General features: G+C 42.0%; 1 protein-coding gene across 1 annotated transcript in view; it reads left to right on the top strand.

Moving 5' to 3' along the window:
- ASTN2 (astrotactin 2) overlaps positions 1 to 25,327 on the top strand; it is a 647,867-nt gene that overhangs the window by 354,264 nt on the left and 268,276 nt on the right. The window contains exons 7-8 of the mRNA XM_075835545.1: positions 2,264 to 2,348; positions 10,053 to 10,127. Of these exons, the coding sequence (XP_075691660.1) occupies positions 2,264 to 2,348; positions 10,053 to 10,127 (160 nt within the window). The remainder of the gene's footprint in view (positions 1 to 2,263; positions 2,349 to 10,052; positions 10,128 to 25,327) is intronic.

Raw genomic sequence — 25,327 nt, 5'->3', positions numbered from 1 at the left:
GGTGCATTTTCTTCGTTATTCCTTGTAAATAATAAAAATTTCTATGTTGTTTCAGAAAAAAAGTAAATTGTAATTTTTACAGACTAATTCCAATATATTTAGCGAAAAACCTGTGTGGTCAAAATGCTAACTATACCCCTAGATAAATACCTTAAGGGGTCTAGTTTTCGAAATGGGGTAGTTTATGGGCAGTTTCTATCGTTCTGGCAGCTCAAAGCCTCTCCAAATGTACAGTGGGGCCTAAAACATTTTCAAGCAAAATATGAGTCCTGAAAGCCTCCGGGTGCTCCCTTCCTTTGGGGCCCTGCCGTGTGTCCAAACAACGCATTAGGGCAACAATGTGGGTATTTTTGAAAACAGGAGAAAGAGGGTGATAGATTTTGGGGTGTGTTTCTTCATTTTCATGTTCGCTTTACAAAGAAATCGGTCTTCAAACAAATACTTTTATGAAAAAAGTGAAATTATTTTTTTTGCCACCTGATATGCATTAAATTTAGCAAAAAACTGTGGGGTCAAAATACTTACTATACCCCTAAATAAATACCTTATGGGGTCTAGTTTTCTAAATGGGGTCGTTTATGGGGAGTTTCTATCGTTCTGGCAGCTCAAAGCCTCTCCAAATGTGCAGTGGGGCCTAAAACATTTTCAAGCAAAATATGAGTCCTGAAAGCCTCCGGGAGCTCCCTCCCTTTCGGGCCCTGTCGTGTGTTCAAGCAATGCATTAGGGTCACAATGGGGGCATTTTTGAAAACAGGAGAAACAGGGTGATAGATTTTGGGATGTGTTTCTTCATTCTCATGGTCGCTTTACACAGAAATCGGTCTTCAAAGTGATACTTTTATGAAAAAAGTGTTTTTTGTTTTTTTTCACCTGCTATGCATTAAATTTAGCAAAAAACTGTGGGGTCAAAGTACGCACTACACCCCTAGATAAATACCTTAAGGGGTCTAGTTTTCTAAATGGGTCATTTATGGGGAGATTCTATCGCTCTGGTAGCTCAAAACCTCTCCAAATGTACAGTGGGGCCTAAAACATTTTCACGCAAAATATGAGTCCTGAAAGCCTCCGGGTGCTCCCTCCCTTTCGGGCCCTGTCGTGTGTCCAAGCAATGCATTAGGGTCACAATGGGGGCATTTTTGAAAACAGGACAAACAGGGTGATAGATTTTGAGGTGTGTTTCTTCATTCTCATGGTCGCTTTACAAAGAAATCGGTCTTCAAAGGGATACTTTTATGGAAAAAGTGAAATTATATTTTTTTACGCCTGCTTTGCATGAATTCTTACAAAAAAACTGTGGGGTCAAAATACTTACAACACCCCTTAATAAATACCTTAAGGGGTGTAGTTTTCAAAATGGGATCACTTGTGGGGGTTTCCACCATTCTGACACCTATGAGCCTCTGAAAACCTGGCTTGGTGCAGGAAAACCAAATATACTTCAAAATGTATAAAATGATTACTAAATTTGTAAGTCTTCCAAATTGCTCAAAAAAATAATTTTTTTTTCAAAAGTGCTGCAAAAATAGAGTAAAGAGATGGAAATATATATTTAATTAAAAAAATTGTGCAGTATGTATGTACATATGTCACATATTGCAGTTAAAAATAGGGAAAAATGATAATTTTTACAAAATTTCTTCAATTTCTCTATTTTTTAATTAATTTCTGCAAATCGTATCAGTCTACTTTTACCACTAAAATAAAGTACAGCATGTGACGAAAAAACAATGTCAGAATTACTTGGATATTCAAAACTTTCGCAGAGTTATTCTCTGATAAAGTCAGACATACCAGATTTGGCAAATCTGGCTTGGTCATTAAGGTACAAACATGCCCGGTCATTAAGGGGTTAATGTATCTTTTTAGGGGCCACCGGTCTGCAGTTTTCTCCAGGGAGACTTTAGGAGCTTACTGCACACTGTTTCATTTATGTAGTTTAATGTATGATCCTAAGCGCCCCCTAGTGGTGGATGCAAGCAGAAAGTAACGTACTATTTAGCTCTATCACTTCAGCTGATTTGGAGCTCTGTATCAGGGAAGCGGAGCTTTCTACACTGAAGGATTTTCTAAAGAATAATTTACTTGAGAAAATTCCAATGTTTACCAGCGTTTACCTTTATTAAAAAGAAGTTACAAGCCCACATTATTATTTATTTATTTATGTCTACTAGTTAGCAGCACTTCACGTGGAAAGAACAATGATTAAATTGGTTAAAAACATACTTAACTTTATTTTACATATTTTTTCTTTGTGTGTCCACAGGTGAATGCAGTTGTCATGATGGCTACTCTCCTGATCCAAATCATCCACATCTGTGTGTACGGAGTGACTGGGGACAAAGCCAAGGGTATGTTCCTTTAAGGGTAGATTCAGACGAACGTTGCGTTTTTGCGCGGGCAAACCACGCGGCGTTTTGTGCGCGCAAAAACCATTTGACAGCTGCGTGTGTCATCCGTGTATGATGCGCGGCTGCGTGATTTTCGCGCAGCCGCCATCATAGAGATGAGGCTAGTCGACGCCCGTCACTGTCCAGGGTGCTGAAAGAGCTAACTGATCGGCAGTAACTCTTTCAGCACCCTCGACAGTGAATGCCGAACACAATATACAGCAACCTGTTAAAAAAAAAAAAAAAGTTCGTACTCACCGAGAACTTCCCGGCCGTTGCCTTGGTGACGCGTCCTTGGTGACGCGCCTCTCTTGACATCGGGCCCCACCTCCCTGGATGACGCGGCAGTCCATGTGACCGCTGCAGCCTGTGCTTGGCCTGTGATTGGCTGGAGCTGTCACTTGGACTGAATTGTCATCCCGGGAGGTCAGACTGGAGGAAGAAGCCGGGAGTTATCGGTAAGTGAGAACTTTTTTTACAGGTTCATGTATATTGGGATCGGAAGTCACTGTCCATGGTGCTGAAACAGTTTAACTCTTTCAGCACCCTGGACAGTGACTATCTCCTGACGTCGCGTACCGGAATTTTTTTTGCCGGGTTCGGCCGAACCCGGTGAAGTTCGGTTCGGTTGTCCGGGTTCGCTCATCTAAAAAGACACTCCGTTTGGATGTTTGGAAACAGAAAAACACTTGGTGCTTTTCTGTTTACATTCATCCTTTTGACAGCTGGTGCGCTGTTTCAGTCGGTTCGCACGGAAGTGCTTCCGTGCGACCTGCGTGGTTTTCACGCACCCATTGACTTCAATGGGTGCGTGATGCGCGAAATACGCGGAGATATTGAACATGTCGCGTTTTTTGCGCAGCTGACAAACGCTGCGCAAAAAGCACGGACTGTCTGTACTGCCCCATAGACTTGTATTGGTCTGTGCGTGGCGCGTGAAAACCACGTGGCCCGCACGGACCGAATACACGTTCGTGTGAATCCCCCCTAAAACACATTACGTGGCATGGTGACTGACATTGCTTTTTGCATATACAACTAAAATCAAGGGATGCCAGAATCTGTTAGATTGTCACAGCTTTTCACTGACTCTAAATGGCATATAAATCTTTTCTTGTCCTGCAGAGTTAAATACCCCTCATTGCCTATTATTCAGCCTGTAGTTCTGTAGTTCCGAACCAGGATACGCCTAATACATTTTTGTCCCAATGATTGCTGGGTAGTGAAACAAATATGACTGCATGCACCATGACTTAAGCAACAGAGGAGCTTGGAGAACTATCCATGCTACCCGATGGCATCACTATCCATATTCGGGGAACTGCTTGGCAAACAATGGGGACAAACACTTAGGTGCAGGAGAATGTCTGAGGAGAAGATCTGTTGACAGTTTTCAGTAATGCGTAACAGCCAAGTGAGGAACGTAAGTGTTGTGTCCCTCACATTTGAGCTTCAGTTACATGTACAGTAAGTGTTTGTGTAATAACTAGAAGGTTATGGACCCACTGTACTACTTAACGGGTTCGACTTTGGGCCACCTCTAAGAGCGTTGTCTAAGTAGCCTCGCCAGGGATCTTGTCTTCACTGAGAGGAGAGTACCAGGTCCCTACCTCTAGGGGTGGACCCGGTGTGAATAGCAGCTGGCCCAGCGGACCAGGAAACAACAGTGAAGTACACTGCGAGTTCAGGCACTGGCAGATAATACAGTAGCAGGCAAGTATAAGTCTGAGGTCGCAGTTTGTAGCGGGTCTTCATGCCCACTGCAGGATAAAGAATGCCAACAGGTAATAGGCCACAGGCTCATATCAAGTAGCAGGATATAGACTGGTAGCAGGGTACGTACTGGTAACAGGTATCAGGATATGAACTGGTAGCAGGTAGTGTTAGACAGACTGGTCTCGGTTAGCTGAATACGGATAAGGACCCTCACAGGAACAAACTAAGTTGCACTAACGTTGCACAGGCATCAGGTGACCAACCCGATGGTGAGGACCACCAGCAAGAGCAGTACCAGCCGCTGGTGTTACAGTACCCCCCTTACACTCCTTCTTCTTGGGTTTAGTACCAGAACGGAATTTCTTGAGGAGTGCTGGGGTGTTGATGTTTTCAGTAGGCTTCCATGATCTCTCTTCGGGACCAAAGCTCTTCCAATCCACCAAATAAAATGTCCTCTTCCCTATTCTCTTGCAGTCAAGAATGTCCCCAACTTCAAACTCATGTTAAGGACCAACAGGAATGGGAACAGAAGTAACATAAGAAGTCCAATATATCTATTTAGAATTACAGGCTTGAGCAGAGACACATGGAAGGAGTTAGGGATCCAGAAGGAAGGAGGCAAACAAAGTTTGTAGTTAACCAGATTTAACTGCTTCAAGATTTGAAATCGACCCAAGAAACGAAGAGCAAACTAGTACGAGGGTACCTTCAGATGGATGTTCTTTGAGGAAAGCCAGACTCTATCCCCAGAAGAATACTGTGGAGGAGATCTTCTCTTATCTGCATACCTCTTCATACAGAAGACAGCTTGAACTATGGAAGATTTCAGTTTGCTGCCAGACCTGCAAAAAATCTCCATAGGTGGAGTTGGCAGCGGGCACTTTAGAAGAATCAGAAACGGGAAGATGTATCCAAGGATGCTGACTGTTGACAATGAAGAATAGAGAGGAACCTGTGGATTCTCCTGAGTGATTGTTATAGTCCCAAGGAAGAAGATTTACCCAGTTGTTATATTGAGCAGAAACAAAATTAAGATAATTCTCTAGAACCTGGTACCCCTGCTTTACTTGACCATTGGACTTGAGATGGTATGCAGAATAGAAGTCCAACTTGACATCTAGAAGACCACAAAGTGCTCTTTAAAATCTTGAGGGGACCTGTACACTGCGGTCTGAGAAAATATGGAGAGGCAGGCCATTCCAACTGAAAATATGTTGCACAAATAGACTGACAAGTTGCCATCTTGAAGAAATTATAAACAACTAACAGATAGTATTGCAAATTGCCGAGAGAGGCAGATCAGTCACAAAATTCCTAGCGATGTGTTGCCGCATGAGTCGGAGAGGCAGAAGAAGACCAGCTGGTTTAGCTTTGGAGACTTTGTTTTTGGGTAAATGTGGAACATGAAGAGATATAGTCTTAAGCATAATTGGCAAGAGATGGCCACCGGAACTGTTGAGATATGAGTTCTCGAGTTTTATGCACTCCAGCATGACAAGTCAATTTTGAGTCATGTCCCCAAGCTCGCACTTTCCTTTTTCTGGCCAAAGGTACAAAAATTTTACTTGTAGAAATATACTTCAGTAGAACCGGTGCCACCGGGATGATACGGGAAGGATCTATGATATGCTGTGACTCTTCAGTTTGGTCAGTAATATCAAAGGATCGGGACAGGGCGTCTGTCTTGGTATTCTTCTTGGCTGGACGGACGCATAGCATGAAATTAAAGGTAATGCGTCGCTAGAAAACTTTTTTTTTTTTTTGAAACAGTTAGTGTATAAGTGATTAAACAATTTTTTAAATTTTTTTCGAGTCAGGAAATATTATAAATTAGATTCTAATTTATAACATTTCCCAGTGCTGGTCACTAGATGGAGCAATTCCCAAAATTGCAGCATTGGCATGTGGTAAAGCAACATTGCTTTATGCTGCAAAATTTGAGAATACACACTCGCTCTAGTGAGCTCACAGAATCCCCCCTCCTTTATCCTAGCTAGTGCCAGGAGAAAGGAGGGGATTGAACGGTCAAACCTCCTACACTGTGTGTCGCCATTTTTTGAGCTAACACACAGTGTAGTAGGTTTACATACAGTAGTAATCACACCCTAAAACACGTACATACACAGACCTAACTTACCTGCTCCTGCCGCCGCCGCTCCCTCCGGTCCATCCGCTCCCTCTGCTCCCTCCGCTCCAAGTGCACAAGTCCGGAAGCCGCAACCGGAAGTAGTAATCTTACTGTCCGGCCACGGCTTCCGGTCCACAAGAAAATGGCGCCTGACGTCGCTCGGCCGAAGACCTTCAATTTGGACTGTGTGGGAGCGGCGCATGCGCCGTTCCCACACAGACGGCGTACAGCATAGTGGATGGAACGGGCCACGTTCGCATTCACTATGGGGCTGTATGTGCCGTATTCCATGTCTGTATGTGTCGTTAATCGACACATACAGAGATGGAAAAAAAATGGCAGCCCCCATAGACAAGAAAAAGTTAAAAAATAAAAAAAAGTAAAACACAAACACACAAATAAATAATTTTTTTTAAAAAATAAAACACTAAAAACTTTTTCGCGACACTCGTCCTTTAAGCTGGGCAAAGAAGAGCACCAATTTAGCCTGTCATGGATTTAAGCGTTGTGCGGTCTGTAGGTAGACCAAATTTTTATGACCCGTAAAATAATCGCGGGATGTACGGACCATTCAAGCCAATGTCTCCAGCTATCCAATGCCAATTTAATGGCTAGCAGCTCCCGGCCTCCTATTGTATAGTTCCTCTCGGCAGGGGAAAATAATTTAAAGAAGCCAAAGGTTATAGCCCTCACAGTAGGACTCTTTTGCATCAGGATTGCACCAGTACCAACTGAAGAGGCATCCACCTCGAAGCAAAATTGTTTCAAGACATCTGGATGTTGCAGAAATGGAGCGGCAGCAAAGGATTTCTTTAATTGTAGAAAAGCAGCTGCCGTCTGTGGGGTCCAGCTTTTGGCATTTACCCCCTTCTTCGTTAGAGCTAATATTGGAGCAAGCAACGAGGAGAAGTAAGGAATTAATTGCCGTAATTATTTTGTAAACTCAAGGAAACGTTGAGTTGCTTGAAGACCCTGAGGGCGAGGCCAATTCAGCAGACAATTTGTCAGCATCCATCCTTAATTTATGTCAGAGACTATGTAACCTAGAAAAGGAAGTTAGGATCTCTCAAAGACACATTTCTCCAACTTGGCATAGAAGTTATTTTCCCGCAAACATTTATAAACTTGGTGGACATGTCTTCGGTGAGTAGTCAAATCAGGTGAGAAGATCGGAATGTTATCTAGATAAATCACCACATTGACGTATAGCGGGTCCCTGAAAATGTCATTCACAAACTCTTGAAACACAGCAGGAGCTTTGCAAAATCTGAACGGCATGACAAGGCATTTATAATGGCCATCACGAGTATTAAAGGCCATCTTCCACTTGTTTCCTTCACAGATGCGAATCAGGTTGTAAGCTCAGCACAGATCAAATTAAGGGAAGCTCCACGGATCCTGTCAAAGAGTTCGGTAATCAATGGTAGCAGGTACATATTGTTCACAGTGATCTTGTTAAGAACACGATAGTCTATGCACGGATGATGAAACCAATCCTTCTTCTGGACAAAGAAAAATCTGTCTCCGGCCGTACAGGAGGACTTCCTGATTAACCCCCTTTCTAGGTTCTCCCTGATATATTCAGACATGACTTAAGTCTCTGGTAGAGACAAAGGTTTGACCCGGCCCCGAGGAGTTGTTCCTGGTTACAAGTAATTCGGAAAATCATAGGGTCGATGAGGAGGTAATGAGGAGGTAATGTCTCTGCTTACTTTTTACTGAAGACATCAGAATGGGACGAGTAGCAAGGAGGCAGACCAGACAGGTGCTATGGTACAGGCCATGCAAAGACAGGTTCAACTCTCACCAGACAATTAGTATTGGCAGCAGGACTACCACTGAGGAACTTGGCCAAAATTCCAATCGATGACTGGTGGATAAATTTTCCTGCAGCACCAAAGTTGAAATAAGCCTAAACTGTGGTAGTAATATTACTGCAGGACAACTTGACTGGCAAAGTCAACTTTGGAGAGAGGCTCTCCAGCTAGGGTCATCTCCCCTACCAACCCTATGAGTTTCCAGACTTCAAAAGACAATTACAGACAAAGTGGCCATTTCCACCACAGACTCAGGAAGGACTCTGAAGTGTTGGTCAATTTCTTGCGGCAAAAAGAATGAGAGCATCCAGAGAAGAAGGTGTTTCATGACCTGCCGGCTCATCTTTTATTCAGCCAGCCAACTCCTGCCAGAGGGTTGCGACCAGGGCTTTGTTGTTCAAGGCCAATTCTGCAGCAAGGGTCTGGGACTGAATGGTGCATTGTCCACTAGTCAAACTACACTGGCTAAGATGCAGCAGATGCCAACGAGGTTCAAACAGATTCCTCAGAGACAGTCCTGAAGGTATCCAGAAAAACTTGTAAACTGTAGGTCTCAGGTCCCTTATGTTCCCATAGGGGATTGGCCCATGCCAAAGCTTGGCCCGACAGCAGGGAAGCCATAAATGCAATCTTGGTCTGGTTGCTAGGGAAGTGGTGGGCATGCAGCTGGAAATAGACCTGGCACTGGTTAATGAACCAACGACAAGCCTTTGGATCTCCATAATAGTGTTGTGGCAGCAGCAGATGAACCCCAGTTAGAGTAGGCGGTGGAATTGCTGGAACCGCAGCCTGCGAAATGGGAGATATTGAGGATAGATTAACTCTCTGTTGCGCAGCCAGAGTATACATGGACTGCAAGCATTTGAGTTTGACGTTTGCTCCGGTTTTTTATGGCATCATAGAGGACCTGCACCAAAGATTTGGGATTGCCAGCAGGGTCTGAGAAAACTGTAATAACTAGCTGGTTGTGGACCAACTGAGCTACTCAACCGGCTTGTCTTTGGGCCACCTCTTAGGGTGTTGTCTAAGTAGCCTCCCCGGTATTCACCCTTTATCCCCCGTACGGGGATCTGAACTTCGCTGCGGGAAGACTACAAGTTCGCTACCTCTTGAGGTAGTCCCCCTGTGAGTAGCATCTGGCCCAGTGGTCCAGGACACAACAATGAAGTACACCGTGGGTTCAGTCACTGGAAGATAATACCATAGCCGGCAAGTATGGGTCGGACGTCACAATTCGTAGCAGATAGTGGGTCTTCACGCTCGAAGCAGGATACAGTTTACATGATACTGGTTTGTATCAGGATACAGACTGGTAGTAGGATATGGACTTGTAGCAGGATATTAGCAGGTACTGTAGCAGGATACAGACTGATAGCGGGTAGCAGGAAACGGATAGGTACCTTTGTAGGAACAAACTAAGTTGCACCACAGTTGCTCATGTGTCATTTGTAGGCACTGACCATCTGGGATTGGTTGTGGAAGATTGTGAATCGGGCGCTGACCCTTTAAGAAACGTCCGGAAAACATGTGCACGCCCTATGAGACATGCGTGCAGAGCAGCAGATAAGAGAGAAGGGACAATGCCACAAACAGCAAGGGCACTAGGACACCAGTGGAGAAGGAGAGCAACCCGGTGGCGGGGACCGCAAGCAGGAGCGGCACTCACCGCTGGTGTTACAGTATGGGTTTTTGTGCAGTGTGGAAGAGGGTCAAGGCAGTACCAGTTGTTTTGTTTTCTCCCTGCCAGAGTTCTTTTATAATACATGAAAACGTTTACCGGTCTAGTACTTTAACTGATAAAATATAGGCAAGTCCTTCGGTGTTATATATACTGTAAAAGTTAATTAATGAAAACCATAACATCGTAAAGGTGAATGATAAACAGTAAAGTATTGGTATTTAGAAAATCAGTGTGCCATAATGAAATTATATAATTGTATTTTGACTTTAAAATGTGTTTGCTTAATGGTAGATTTCTAATTAATAATTACCCACTGATTTTAGGCCATGGCCATACAACACATTGGAAAAAGGCTATGATCTGGTGACAGGACAGCAAGCACCTGAAAAGACCCTCAGGTAAGAAATTCTGCTATAAAATTGGAGGGTATGCATTAAATATACTGTATATGTTCTTATAATGTGCATCCATGAATTTATATGCCTTTGCAGCAGCTGCCTGGCACTGGTTGCTAAAGTTGTGTTTACTTTCCATCAATATCCACCATTCCTTTATAGTGTCTGGTTTTTCTTTAAGCATAAAATTATAAAATGTGTTTTCTCTGTCCAAGTGCATAACCATTTATTTACATCAAGCTTAAAAAGGGGGTTTCCCCACAAACATATGTATCCCCTGTCCTGTGGATAGGAGATACATGTGTGAACGCTGGGGGTCTGACTGCTGAGACCCCCAGCGATAAGGAAAACGGGGGACCGAAAGTCCCCTAAAGTGCTCCATAAGAATGAAGCGCTGGTGCGCATGCTTGACCAGCGCTCCATTAATTTCTTCATCGCTGGGGGTCCTAGCGGTCGGACCCCCAGAGGTCACACATGTATCCCCTATCCTGTGCCGGAGGTCTAACAAAGATTTGCGGAAAACCCGATTTGAACAAATCTCATCCACACGCTGCGTAAATGATAAGTGGAAAAAACACTCAGAAATTCACCTGTGGTGCATTTTTTAAATCTGCAACATGTCAATTGTACTTGCATAATCGCGGCTTTTTTGTTGCGGGTTTTCCCCATTGAAGTCAATGGGGAGGTAAAACCTGCAACAAATAGAAAACGTTGCAATTTTTTGTTGCGGAAAAGCAGCAATTCCCCTGCAAAAATCGCAGAGCAGAAGGTGGTTCTGCGCGGGCGGCTACTCCCTCTTCTGCTCTGAGATGCCGAGTTCGGTTTTTTCTAGATGTAGTGTGACATAATCGGCGCATGCTGAGTAAAGCCGATTTAACTGGCCAAACTTCAAGTATGTACTGCGCATACGCCGATTATGAAGGAAAGGAGCGGGTGCATTCAGCAGAATACAGGGACAGGCGTGAACTCTACTTTTGTACTGCCTGGCCCCTGTCAATCAAAGAAAGAAGGGAGGGAGAGATGGACTGGAGATAGAAGCCAGAGCATTTTGGAGCAACGGTGACATCCTCGTTGCTCAAAAAAACTAATTTGCCTATAATAAATAAAGTGATTTTCGCTGCAGCGTTACATTCAGATGAGCCTACACTATATTACTCTGTTGCTGGTTTGATAGGCAAATTTCTGGTGACAGACTCCCTTTAAGGCCTTAAGTATGCTGGTCACTAAGGGGTTAGTTTGGCACTTCCTTGCCTGATCCTTCTCTAATATAATATTTTTTTAATCAATCCACATAGCTTAGAATTGTCAAAACTTAGACCACTATCCCCTATGTATGTTCCATTAGTAACCACCTTCACTACCAGGAAAATAACCCCTAAAACTCTGTTGACATTTTGTTTTGTATACACATACCCCCGACATATGCAACTGTATAGTAAAAAAATTGTATACTGCGCAGTATAGTTGTTTTTGCGGAGGCCCACTGTAGAGGAAAGTGTAGACTACTGTGCTTTTCCATACAGTAAAAAAAAAAGTATGATAACACATATCTTCAAGGAGACCAAAAGGACACTCTTTTGTCCTCCGTCATGTGAATTGTGGCTTAATACTACGTTCGGCGTATGTAACGGGAGCCTTCCCAGCGCATACGATAAACGCGTTCACATAACGAGATGTGAGCAGAGTCTAAAATGTAACTATATGTATTTCTTTTGCAACTGCTAGAAGAGTGGTGCTTAGTGCAATGATCTCCTTCACTTGCCCAATGTTGCAATTTAATCCTGTTGCTTGATGTTTGGTACATTAATCTCTTTGAGACAGTTTAATGAGAGTGAAAATTAATCACTTCTCCCAAGAGATTTTTTCGCTTTTGTGGTGTGGAATTACATACAGTATTTGGAGTAGAGAAAACAGGAAGTTGTTTATTTTCCTTAAGGTGGTGAATCTTATTCGATAAACCTCATGAAATCGTATTTAATTACACAATGGTTAACCGTTTTTGGTTTTTTTTCAAACTAACCATTGCATATAAAATTACAATTATTATGATTTGAAAGACTGTTATTTACTGCATTATTTTTAGAAAATCTCTTGTTCTTTGCTGGCTATCCTAAGACAAAAAAAATACTGAAACATTTTAAAAATATACTTCAAAAACATACCCAAAAAGTTCTAAAACAAGCTAGATTGCTATAGGCTTCGTAAATTACTACAGTGACGTGATAGTGTCCAAAGAAAAGACATGTGCACAGCTGAATTCGCATTGTGGCTTGATACAAAATGCTACCAAACACTAATACATACTCTCACTCACCCACCCGTCACTCATTCACAGACCCACTCTTTCACCTTTATGCTCACACTCAGATTCATGCCCACACTCAGATTCATGCTCACACTCAGATTCATGCCCACACTCAGATTCATGCCCACACTCAGATTCATGCCCACCCTCAGATTCATGCTCACAGTCAGATTCATGCCTACACTCAGATTCATGCCCACACTTAGATTCATGCCCACACTCAGATTCATGCTCACACATATACTCAGTATGCATAATAGTTCTCCCAAAGAAAGAAGTTGTTGTTGTTGTTCCTCTACAGTAGAGTAGGGTTTTGGTTGACTGAGGAGATGCTCTTGTAGTAGCCTTGCGGAGAAGAGCTCATATACAGTACTCAGTGTGACTCACACTCACATATACTCACTCTCTTGCTTACTCACACTCACTCACTGACACTTCCCCTTTACTACACGGGATGAGGCAGCCGCTGCAAGAAAAGTTTTCTCCATGAACTCTTTACAGAAGGCAGAGAGCCTGAGGGCAGAAGCAACACAGGAGGTGAGGGAAAACCAGGGAAGAATCTGCTCTGAGAAGTTCAGTGCTGCTGTTGGTGATTATACTATTGTACTGGGGACAGTATGAAGAACAGTTGGGGAGGGGGCGGTGCAGTTCAGGGCTGAGGCTACCTTAACCATAACTCAGGTCGAGTGTCCAAAGATTGCTGTGTCGCGCTGCGTACATTGCAGTCATATAAGTAAATGTGGCCACGTTGCGAAACACAAATTGCTACGACCGTCGCAAGAAATCCAAACTTGATAGATTTCTTGCGACTGTCAAGCTGCAGTGGCGGCAACTTGCGGGTTACAACGCGGCAACATTCTCTTGCATTACTGCGATATATGCAGCGGTGGATTTTTAGTGTACACCCTGTAATACACATATAGGAGCTTTTGTATAAATGGCTGTAGGTACACTTTAAGAAAAGTGTATAGCCATTTTAAAATAACTTTTTAAACATCTTAATCCTAGAAAGTCATTTTTTTTTTTAAATACAAATTTCATTTTTTATTCTGTTCCTCTGTAAGAGTCTGTCCCCATCTTCAAAATATGAAATGCATTGTATAATAAATTCAGCATCCAATACATCATCACGATTAGAAAGAACAGAAATAATATTAAGACCAGGCCTTAGCAGAACAAAATACGTCTATGCAATGCTGGAAACTCGTGATAACGCGTAATTAATATGATTGAAATACAAAATTGAATATTGACATAATGATAAAGTAAATAATAAAAATCACATTGCAGAACACTCATAGTCTAAACTAATGAAAGTAATGGCGCTTGCAGCAAATAGAATAGTACATTTGTACCATGTGGGTTTACATGCAAATCTCTATGTTCAGATGTAGATATGCAACTTTTCTTAATGAAACAACACGACTACAGGATGAAAGATCCCTTGGGCCAGTAGTAATTACTCAGTTAAAAATTATCTCAAAATACAGATGTGGCCAGGCTGAATATGTTGTTGTCACGAGGCACTAAAAAACTTGTTTAATGAAAAAAATTAAGATCTACTACATCTTTATGTTAATTACATAATATTTCAACATTGTGAGAAACTAGACATGGACCGCACATCCACAATATATACGCTGATCTGAGCCGCTAGGCATAATTTAGAAACATGAACATGAGGTTCTTTGTAAACATTTTGATCAAACTGTATAAGCCCACTTGCCACTTCACGACGACCTCTTTAAAGTGGGTCCCTACTCTATCGGCTTCAGCACGGCATGGCGGCCCCCGCCACCACAGCACCGCTCCCGCAGAGGGAGCAACCCAGAGGCTTGGCACAGTCTGATGGCATGGGTGCTTTTGGGCCCCTGGATTGCTCCCTCTGCAGGAGCGGTGCTGCGGTGGCGGCCATGCGGTGCTGCAACCGCTAGAGCAGGGACCCACTTTAAAAGAGATCGCCGTGAAGTGGCAAGTGGGCTTATACAGTTTGATCAAAATGTTAACAAAGAACCTCATGTTCATGTTTGGAAATTATGCCTAGCGGCTCAGATCGACGTATACATTGTGGATTGTGCGGTCCATGTCTATTTCCACTTAATATTTTCCATATAATTACATAATACGGTGACCATTTATATTAATTGCTGGGAGCAAACGTTGTGCAAATGTGGATTTAAATGTAAGTGTCCGTTTTCCTGATTAAAACAGCAGTCATTAACAATTATGACAAACACGTGGCAAGCATTTTACAGGAGATGTTTGACTTAAGGCCTTTTTATGATCAGGCAAATGAGTGTTCATAGAACGCCCATTTCCAATCATTGCCCTGTGTAAACAGGGCAATGATCAGCCGATGAACGAGCAAACGCTCATTCGTCGTCTAATTGTATTTTTTTTTATTTCTGAAAATATTATCGTTGTCGGCAGCACATCTTCCTGTGTAAACAGAGAGATGTGCTGCTGACATATTAGAAATGTATAGGGACAACCGATTGTGTGTAAAATTGGGACTGATGACTGTGAGCGATGACAAACTTTGCGCAGCACTGTCAAATATGTTGGCACTATATATATATATAAAGGTAATGAGAGCAAAGCTGGCTTTGTAGTAATATAAAACCCTGTTTTTGCTTTGCATGTGCATTAAAGTACTGTAAACATTTCGAGAAACTCCTAATATGAGCCTCTAGACAGCCCTAGCACATCTTTATGTATCGCTAAAAAAAAATAATTACAACACTACAAACTAGGAATAAATGGTACAGTCAGCCAGATGCTACAATAGTAAAATAGGTTAGCTGAGTTATATTACATTTTTAGACCCCCTTGAACACTTTTCCTACTTTAGTATTGGACATATTATTGCATTTTATAAATAATGTATTTACGGGTTAAAAATAAAACTATTAATGAAGAGAATGCGCTGGCACATATCCATAGATTTAATGGTACCGGGTGCCTTGTAATATAAATGGCTTGTAATGGATACAAACAAAGCCATTGCCAGAACTTTTCCCTGTTTACAGACTTAAAAATATTTTCAGGCTTTCATAAATTATGCAACTTAGCCTCCAACAAATTACAACCATTTTAAAGAAAAAAAAACGCCATTATAGGAGTGACTCTAATGGGCGTCCATGCAGCAGCCTGGAAAGAGCAGAGCATATCCGTCACGAGACGAAGTGGTACAGTGCTTTCCTAAAGCTTCTGCCATTTTGCTCTAGTGGTTGGTGGTTGGTACAGCATTTTGACACCATCAATTAGACACTAGTGGCATATAGTAGCAATATGGCACCAATGTGTGTAAGGAGACAACCCCATTAAATAAATCCCTGGCGATCTGGATCTCATTTCCACACACATGGAATATTATGTACAGTTTTGGACATCCGTGCACAAAAAGACAAGAACTGGAATGTGTTTTGAGGCAGGTAACAAAGGGGAAAAAAATTAAGTGGGTGGACTATGGTACCCAAAAAGACTGTCAAAATTTGGTTTATTTATTTGCAAAAAAATATGTTTTTTTTGAGGATCTATCTATATCCAGGACTTTAAATATAACAAGGGGGCATCCTCTTTGTCTAGAGGAAAGAAGGTTTCTACATAAACATAGAAGGGGTTTTCTTTTTTACTTTTAGATCAGTGAGAACTTTCTGCCAAAGGAAGTGGTCATGGTGAATTCACTAAATGAATGTTAATATCTAAATTATACCTTAAAGAATATGTGCAAAAATAAACATAAATATACACAACAATTAACCCCTTAGTGTCCACCAATACACCTTTTCACGGCGGTCACTAAGGGGCCTTAGGCTAGGCCGCCGCCTTTTCACGGTGACCCAGTCTAAGTCCTGCACGGATGTCCAGTGCAGGCTGGAGCGAGGGCTCGGCTGTCTGATGACAGCCGGGCTCCTGCTCCAACGGCCGCGATCTAAGTTTACTTCGATCGCGGCTGTTTAACCCATTAAATGCCACGGTCAATAGCGACCAGGGCAGTCACCCATCGACGGCCTGCAAATCGGGGGCCTCCGATGGGGTGTCATGGCAGCCGGGGGCCTGATAAAAGCCCCTAGGTCTGCCCTGGGCATATGCTTATTAGGACGCGCCAGAGGCACGTCCTAATACATTGCCTGTAAGATTTACACTGACAGGCAATAATGCTCTGGTATACGAAGTATACCAAAGCATTATAGCAGCGATCTAAAGATCGCATAGTAAAGTCCCCTAATGGACGAAAAAAATAAGTAAGTAATGTGAAATACAAATTATTAATAAAAATGACAGTAAAAAAATCAATAAAACCATTTTTTTCCCATAAAAAGTGGTTTTATTTAGTAAAAGTGTATAAAATAAATAAAAGTACAGATATATGGTATCGCCACGACCGTAATGACTACATTAATAAAGTTAATATGTAATTTAAACCGCAAGGTGAACACTGTAAAAAAAACAAAAAACAATGGCGAAATTTCTATTTTTTTCCATTGCCCCCCAAAAAAGTAATAATAAAAGTTAATCAATAAGTCCCATGTAGCCCAAAACAGTACCAATCAAGACTACGTCTCGTCCCGCAAGAAACAAGCCCAAAAAATCACTACATTGACGGAAAAATAAAAAATTACGCCTCTTGGAATGCGACGATGCAAAAACAAATAATTTTAGTTCAAAAGTGTATTTATTGTGCAAAAGTCGTAAAACATAAAAAAAACTCTACATATGTGGTATCGCCGTAATCGTACCGAACCATAGAATAAAGGTAATGTGTTATTTATGCCAGATGGTGAACAGCGTGAATTTAAAACGCATAGAACAATGTTGGAATTTCAGGTTTTTTTTCTATTACCCCCCATAAAAAGTTAATAAAAGTTAATAAAAAATATATATGTACCCCAAAATTATGCCATTAAGAAGTACAACTAGTCCCGCAAAAAACAAGTTCTCATACAGCTATGTTGACGGAAAAATAAAAAAGTTAGAGCTCTTTGAATGCGACTATAGAAAAACTAAAAAAATAGCTTTTTTGCACAAATAGGAACCCACCAGTGCAATTTGGGTCGAAGTACCCCGAACGTCGGTACCCAGTAGCTAGTCCCGTATTTTATTGGCCTATATAACTTAGGTTAAACCAGAATGAGTTGATAGTTTGGAAGAAGTGAAGGTTGATAATTAAAGGTGATAATCTACAATATAGGTGATAAATGCATGATCGTTGGGGGTCTGCTCATTGGAACCCCCCACCAATCACAAGAATGAGGGTCCAGTATCCCCCATTTGAATGGAGGAGCGGTCCTGCGTGCTCACTACAACTCTATTAATTGTGTGTGGGACTGACAGGTAGCCAAGTACAGTGGAAGGAAGTTTATTAAATACAAATATAGTGATAGTTCGGCTTAAGAGGTTTAAAGCTTGCAGTTAAGAAGAACCAGACATTCACCCATACAGCACCATACACTGACCCTAATGTCCGCTGTATCTTTGGTTAAGGCACGGTAGGTGATTTTTCATAAAGTCCCATCAAAGGAAGCAGGTACATTAACAGACTAATGGCACAGGGTATGAGTCATTAACTTGTTAATTTATACGGAGCGAGGAAGAAGGGGGTTACAAAAACTAAAGCTAAAACATATATCCATACTATACATAGCTCAGATAAGACCACCTTCTCCTCCGTTCAGGATATAGTGTTTGAATTCTATCAGTAATATACCGTTCCTCTTAACCACTGCCAGATTTGTTACTTCCGGTCGCAATTAATGGATCTTATCCCGTTCCTTAGCACTGTAAAGTTCAACACAGCCAGGCAACCAGCGCAGAAAGCAGATATGTTTTCTTACCGTTACCGCCATCTCAATCACTAGATACACAGCACTCAATGAGCTCTGTGTATACAATAGAGGTAGCGGCAGGGATAGCTTTCATGTTGCATAGCTGCAGGGTCATTAGAAATAGCAAAACTCTATTTCTGACAACTGTCACATTATTAAGGCTGTTTTCCTCTGTAACTTGGGACTGCTGTGGCAGCTTCAGTTACAAGAAAACTATAAAAAATATCGGAAAAATACCCCTTCGACAACCTTTTCTGAAAACCTAGCCATGACGCACATCTCCTAACTAAACCATGTTATATAGCGGACACAAATACACATTCTATTTTAGGGTTTCTATATGTGATTGAAAAAAAATTTGTCTCTCTACTATTTTTGCGCCCAGCAAATTACTGAAACGTCTGCGTCTGTCTAACTGTATTAACCCATCATTACCATTTACCAAAACAAACCTGCCCTCCTAGCTTGTCATGGCAGTCAGGTTGTTGATCCCAGATAACTGGTTGCAAAAAGAATGCCCGACGTATATATATATATATATATATATATATGTATATATATATATATATATATATATATATATATAAAATGGATAAGTCAGATGTTTTTTCTTTGTTACATTTCTGTAAACCTGATATCATACACTGTTTACCTCTTGCTGCTGTATAATCTTCTTTTTGAATGTGACTTATACTGACATAGTAGTGTTCAGTATGTAATATTCTGTTCTGTGTTCACTTTAGTTTTTTGTTCTTTTGTTTTTCTGCTCAATACCTGTTTATGACTCATATGCTACTATGCAACTCATTTGACCTACATGTATTATATGCCGATTTGCTGTTGTTTTTCTTTTTTCTTCATTAAAAAGACATTTGAGGAAAAAACTAATGATAAATTATTATGGATTCTGGCATAATGGTTTTTATTCGGCTACAGATATGGCATCTTTTTGCCTCTAATGATGTTATCTGCCTTCTTAGCAGCCACCAACATACTGTGGTTCACCACCAAAGCAGTTAGAAGCTCAGATGGAGAATAATAAGGGTTTATAATACAGGGTGGGCCATTTATATGGATACACCTAAATAAAATGGGAATGGTTGGTGATATTAACTTCCTGTTTGTGGCACATTAGTATATGGGAGGGGGGAAACTTTTCAAGCTGGGTGTTGACCATGGCGGCCATTTTGAAGTCGGCCATTTTGTATCCAACTTTAGTTTTTTCAATGGGAAGAGGGTCATGTGACACATCAAACTTATCGCAAATTTCACAAGAAAAACAATGGTGTGCTTGGTTTTAACGTTACTTTATTCTTTCATGAGTTATTTACAAGTTTCTGACCACTTATAAAATGTGTTCGAAGTGCTGCCCATTGTTGTGTTGGATTGTCAATGCAACCCTCTTCTCCCACTCTTCACACACTGATAGCAACACCGCAGAAGAAATGCTAGCACAGGCTTCCAGTATCCGTAGTTTCAGTTGCTACACATCTCGTATCTTCAGAGAATAGACAATTGCCTTCAGATGACCCCAAAGATAAAAGTCTAAGGGGGACAGATCGGGAGACCTAGGGGGCCATTCAGCTGGCCCATGACGACCAATCCACTTTCCAGGAAACTGTTCATCTAGGAATGCTCGGACCTGACACCCATAATGTGGTGGTGCACCATCTTGCTGGAAAAACTCAGGGAACGTGCCAGCTTCAGTGCATAAAGAGGGAAACACATCATCATGTAGCAATTTCAGATATCCCGTGGCCTTGAGGTTTCCATTGATGAAGAATGGCCCCACTATCTTTGTACCCCATATACCACACCATACCATCAATTTTTGTGTTCCAACAGTCTTGGAGGGATCTATCCAATGTCGGTTAGTGTCAGACCAATAGCGATGGTTTTGTTTGTTAACTTCACCATTCACATAAAAGTTTGCCTCATCACTGAACAAAATGTTCTGTGTAAACTGAGGGTCCTGTTCCAATTTTTGTTTTGCCCATTCTGCAAATTCAGTGCGCCGATCTGGGTCATCCTCGTTGAGATGCTGCAGCAGCTGGAATTTGTAAGGGTGCCATTTGTGAGTAGCTAATATCCGCCGAAGGGATGTTCGACTGATGCCACTCTCCAGTGACATGCGGCGAGTGCTACGCTGTGGTCTCTTGCTGAATGAAGCTAGGACAGCCACTGATGTTTCTTCATTAGTGGACAGTTTTCATGCGTCCACATTTGGGCAAATCCAACACTGAACCAGTTTCACGAAACTTGGCAAGCAGTTTGTAAACGGCAGCATGGGAGATGGGTGGTCTCGTAAGGGTGTCTTGCATTGAAATCTGCTGCAATGACCCGGGTACTGCGTTCACCAGACATCAACACAATTTCTATCCGCTCCTCACGTGTTAACCTCTGCGACATGTCACTGGCTGTAAACAAAGAGAAGCTTGTAAATAACTCATGAAAGAATAAAGTAAGGTTAAAACCAAGCACACCATAGTTTTTCTTGTGAAATTCTCGATAAGTTTGATGTGTCACATGACCCTCTTCCCATTGAAAAAACTAAAGTTGGATACAAAATGGCCGACTTCAAAATGGCCGCCATGGTCAACACCCAGCTTGAAAAGTTTCCCCCCTCCCATATACTAATGTGCCACAAACAGGAAGTTAATATCACCAACCATTCCCATTTTATTTAGGTGTATCCATATAAATGGCCCACCCTGTATATTATGAGCCGGCACCCCCATTTATTTCTATCCATGGCTAATACCACTCTACAACCATCCTACTCCACTGATAACGTCATATGAGCCTGGCAGCAGAACATATTTGCAATGACGCCAGAACCTTTAATGCTGACACATCAATTTTATATTTCAAACAATGGAAATCTGCATATCAAAAGTTATCCTTGCTATCCCAGCTCCTGGACCTCCCCTTACTGTCTGTACTTCTCATGTCCTTCTCATTCCTAAATCCCTCTTTTCACTTTTGACTTTCTTAGTCCCTAACCTGTATTAATATTCCGTGTCTATGACCTTGCTCTATGTGTTCTTGGTAGAGATATTTCAATCTGAACATTCGTTTTACATGACTACTTTCTCTGCCTTTGACCATGTCAGAAGATACCACCTTCTTTTTTTGTCCAGCCAACAATGTGACCTCTTGATCCTAATTTTTTACATATATTCACATGTACAATATTTACTACAATACAAAAATCATTTGTCTTGTGGGAAAAAGTTTAGTGTATGACCCCTTCCACAATAGTGTTCCAATTTAAGTTAAAAAAACAACAAACTAGTATCTTGGGCAAAGCTTTACATGTAGGATTAGCCTTACGTATTACCTCAATTTTTAGACATCTTATCTTGGCAGGAAATAAGGCTAGCGGTGTCCTGGATTTTTTTATTTTATGGTATTTCTTAGGTATATGGGAAGATTTCAGTGGTTCCTTGTGGAGTCAGCACAAAAATAGAATTCTATAAGGGTCCTATTACCCGGCCCAATATGGGCCGTATAAACGAGCGCTGATCAACAAGAGAGTTCGTTGATCGTCGCTCGTTTGCTCCTTTCACGAGGAGATATGATTGCCTATGTACAGGGACGAACGCTTGTGTAATGATGGGGGTAAGGAAACAGACAAGTGAGCCCTAATCTACCCGCCACTCAGTCCCTGCCTACTTGCAACGACCCGCCCTAGGCGACGGGGTACAACTGGGCGACGGTCCCTACGCTCAATAAGTGCACGACAGACAAACAGACAAGGGTACACAGAAGCAAGGGAAAAGGGGCAGTTGCCCACGGCAACACCGTGAGCAACAAGAGTGGTGAACGAGCCGAGTCAAACCAGGAGTGTACGAGGTACCAAATGCAGAGCAGAAGAGTAGTGAACAAGCCGAGTCAAACCAGGAGTGTACGAGGTACCAAACGCAGAGCAGGAGAGTAGTCAGTAAGCCAGGGTCAATATGAAGCAGGGTCAAATGGTTCAAGAAGCTGCAGCAGGGCCGGTAAACAAAACGAGAAGAATCACAAGCAAGGAGGATCAGGAAAGGCAGGTATAAATAGACAGAGGGCGGGAGCTAGCTCCGTCTGGCCAGGCTGTGATAGGCTCTCCCACTCCTAAGCCTGGCATCCTGAGTGGTGGAAGATGGAGTCAGTCTCACAGACATAGAAGCAGGTGCAGACTGATTACCTATGGGCGTGGATACAGAAGCTGTGCCTGGCAGATCCTTAACAGCTTGTGACTCCGATTGTTCGTCCCCATACATTTCCATCATGTCGGCAGCGCATTTCCAGTTTACCACGCATAAAAGAGCAGATCAAACGACGAACGAGCATTTGCCGGTTCATCGGCTGATCGTTGCCCTGATAACACAGGGCAATCGTCGGGAATGAGCGTTCATATGTTTGCCCGATCATTGGCCAGTGTAAGGCAGTGACTTTTGACTAAATAAAAAGTAATACTTTCCCCATGTTGCAACCAACTATTACTTTCTTTTCAACATCCAAGAGTTTGCAGCTTTCTCCACCATCATTGCTAAGAGTATTAGCAGGAGCACCTGAAAAGTGAATAATTTTGCGGAGTGGTGATAGAGAAGGTACCTGTTACAATATAAGCCTCTGGTTCTAGTATCCAAGAAATCTGCTATTGTGTCTCCATTCCTGTGGTCACTTGTCCACGAAACCCCCATCCTGCTAGTCAGCTCCTTAGCTTTAATGTCCCAGTATCCTGATGCTATACCTGAATCACCATTGACTTAACATGCCGCAGTATCTAATGATGATACGTTCAATAGTATTTATGCACAATATATACATAGTAACTAAGGTTGAAATAGACAACATGCTCATAAAAAATGATTTCCATCCAAAACATAAAATCAGCCATAAATTAGTAAATCAGCAATAGCCAAGGTTTGGTTACGATTTTTATATTTCGGAGTTATCTGCATTTTTCCTTTGGCCAGTTTTGCAAAAGTGACAACCGAAAGTACAGCTAAGTTAAACCCTTCTCTTTTCTATTATTTATTTAGTGAGACAGCCCATTTAGTAAGATTATATTACTGCGTAACTAGGAGTCATTGCTCCGACTACTTACTTTCTTGTGAATCTGGGCGCCGCCAGTTGCGATTACTATAACCCCAACCCCTACTTTTTTGATACTATGATATCATAGGTGACTTGCTTCTTATTCTGTCTTCCACACGTGGTTTACATACCACTATTCTTCAAAGATCTTGCTATGAAAAATTATCTACCATTCTATACTATTAAGGCTCTGTTCACATCTGCGTTGGGGTTCCGTTCTGACGGAAAGCTGCGACGGAACGTCAGAACGGGACCCCAACGCAGATGTGAACAGAGCCTTATCCATCTGGTTTTTATTGCCATTGTCATTGAAAGTCAAAGTGCTGCTTTTTGTGTCTTCCTTAGTGAATTTACTCAATAGATTATAATAGGACCTTAGATGTTTTTAGATTTTGCTTCATTAAATACTTCTTTTAGCACATTTCATTTTATTTTTCTCCTTCTGTTATACTTTGCTTTTGTGTCTAAAATAGTAGACAGCTGGGAACTCATTAATTCTATAAATGTTCATTTCTTAGAAGAGAGGGGGCCCAGGTGTAAAAAAAAAAGACAGGGGAGAGGAGATCAGCCAAATACACACGGCATGTTAGGAGGTGCGCTGCTCCGCTATTATTTGCCTTGTTCTTATTATAAAAGCTCCTATCAGCCTGAAAACAGAAACAGTTATCAGGAACAAAACCAGTCATATTCCTCCACAATACAACTCTGAATTCATTATTTATTTTTTTGTACATTCAAAGACTTGGTTCCAATAGGACAACAAAAGTAAAGAAAGAGAATTTTAGGTCACCATGTTCCATAGAATCTTATAGGATCAGCAATAATTATACTACTTACAGTGATTCTACTTTGTCTAGGATTTGACAGAGGGGTTCGCTTTTTTGCTATACCAGCACAGTCCATGGCGCGGATTCCGATTTTTTTTTTCTAGTGCTGGACAACCACTTTAAATAGGATACTGACAACAACCCTTAAGAAGAATCGTTTGCCAACTAATTGTTATGTTTCCCAGTTCTGAAATCTATCTCATGTCCTTTGTGTAGAGACGTTTTTCCAGGACTGTTAAAAAAATAAAGTTGTGTCACAAACACCTGAGCGTTAGGCCCTGTTCACACAGAGTTTTTTTTCTTTTTGCAGGCAGAGAAAATCTGCCTCAGAATTGCTTCAGGAATTTTGAGGCAGATTTTGAACTGCCTGTACTTGTTTTTTTTGCGTTTTTGTCACAGTGTTTTTTGCCCGCACCCTTTGAAGCTAATGCAAGGACAGCGGACAAAAAATGCAGCGAGAAACGCTCAGAAACAGGTTTTCTCTGCCACCCATTGATTTCAATGTGTGGTCAGAGGCAGAAACCGCAGCAAGAAAGGACATGCAACTTTTTTTTTCTGCGGGTGGCCATAAGTCACCCGGGAAAAACGACTCTGCCTCCCACTGAAATCAATGGGGGACGATTTCAGGCGTTTTTTGGCGCAGATTCCACTACAATTTCGTCATCGAAATTAGCGCCAAAAAACTGACAATAACAGTCATTATAAGGCCTCATTCACACGACAGGGTCCGAGTGCCGGCCGGGAAAATCGGCCGTTTTTGGCCGATTTTCCCGGCCGGTTTGCATCCGATTTGCATCCGTTCCGATTCCGTTCCGGGCCGAGTTGCCGTTTTTACCGGCCGATTTGGACCCGATTTGCATCCGTTTTTTTCCCTGTCCGTTTTAAAATCGGATGAATTTCATTTAAATTTGTTGCCACACACAGCCCTTTGTAGATAATGCCAAAGCCCCCCTGGTAGGTAATGCCACCCAGCCCCCTGTTGGTGATGCCACACAGCCCCATGTAGGTAATGCCACCCAGCCCCCTGTAGGTGATGCCACCCAGCCCCCTGTAGGTGATGCCACCCAGCCCCCTGTAGGTGATGCCACACAGCCCCCTGTAGGTAATGCCACCCAGCCCCCTGTAAGTAATGCCACCCAGCCCCTTGTAGGTAATGCCACC

This window comes from Rhinoderma darwinii, chromosome 8 (genome assembly GCF_050947455.1).
Source record: "Rhinoderma darwinii isolate aRhiDar2 chromosome 8, aRhiDar2.hap1, whole genome shotgun sequence".
NCBI classification, from domain to species: domain Eukaryota; kingdom Metazoa; phylum Chordata; class Amphibia; order Anura; family Rhinodermatidae; genus Rhinoderma; species Rhinoderma darwinii.
Note: the sequence above shows the minus strand (reverse complement) of the source record. Positions and strands in the feature narration are given on the sequence as shown.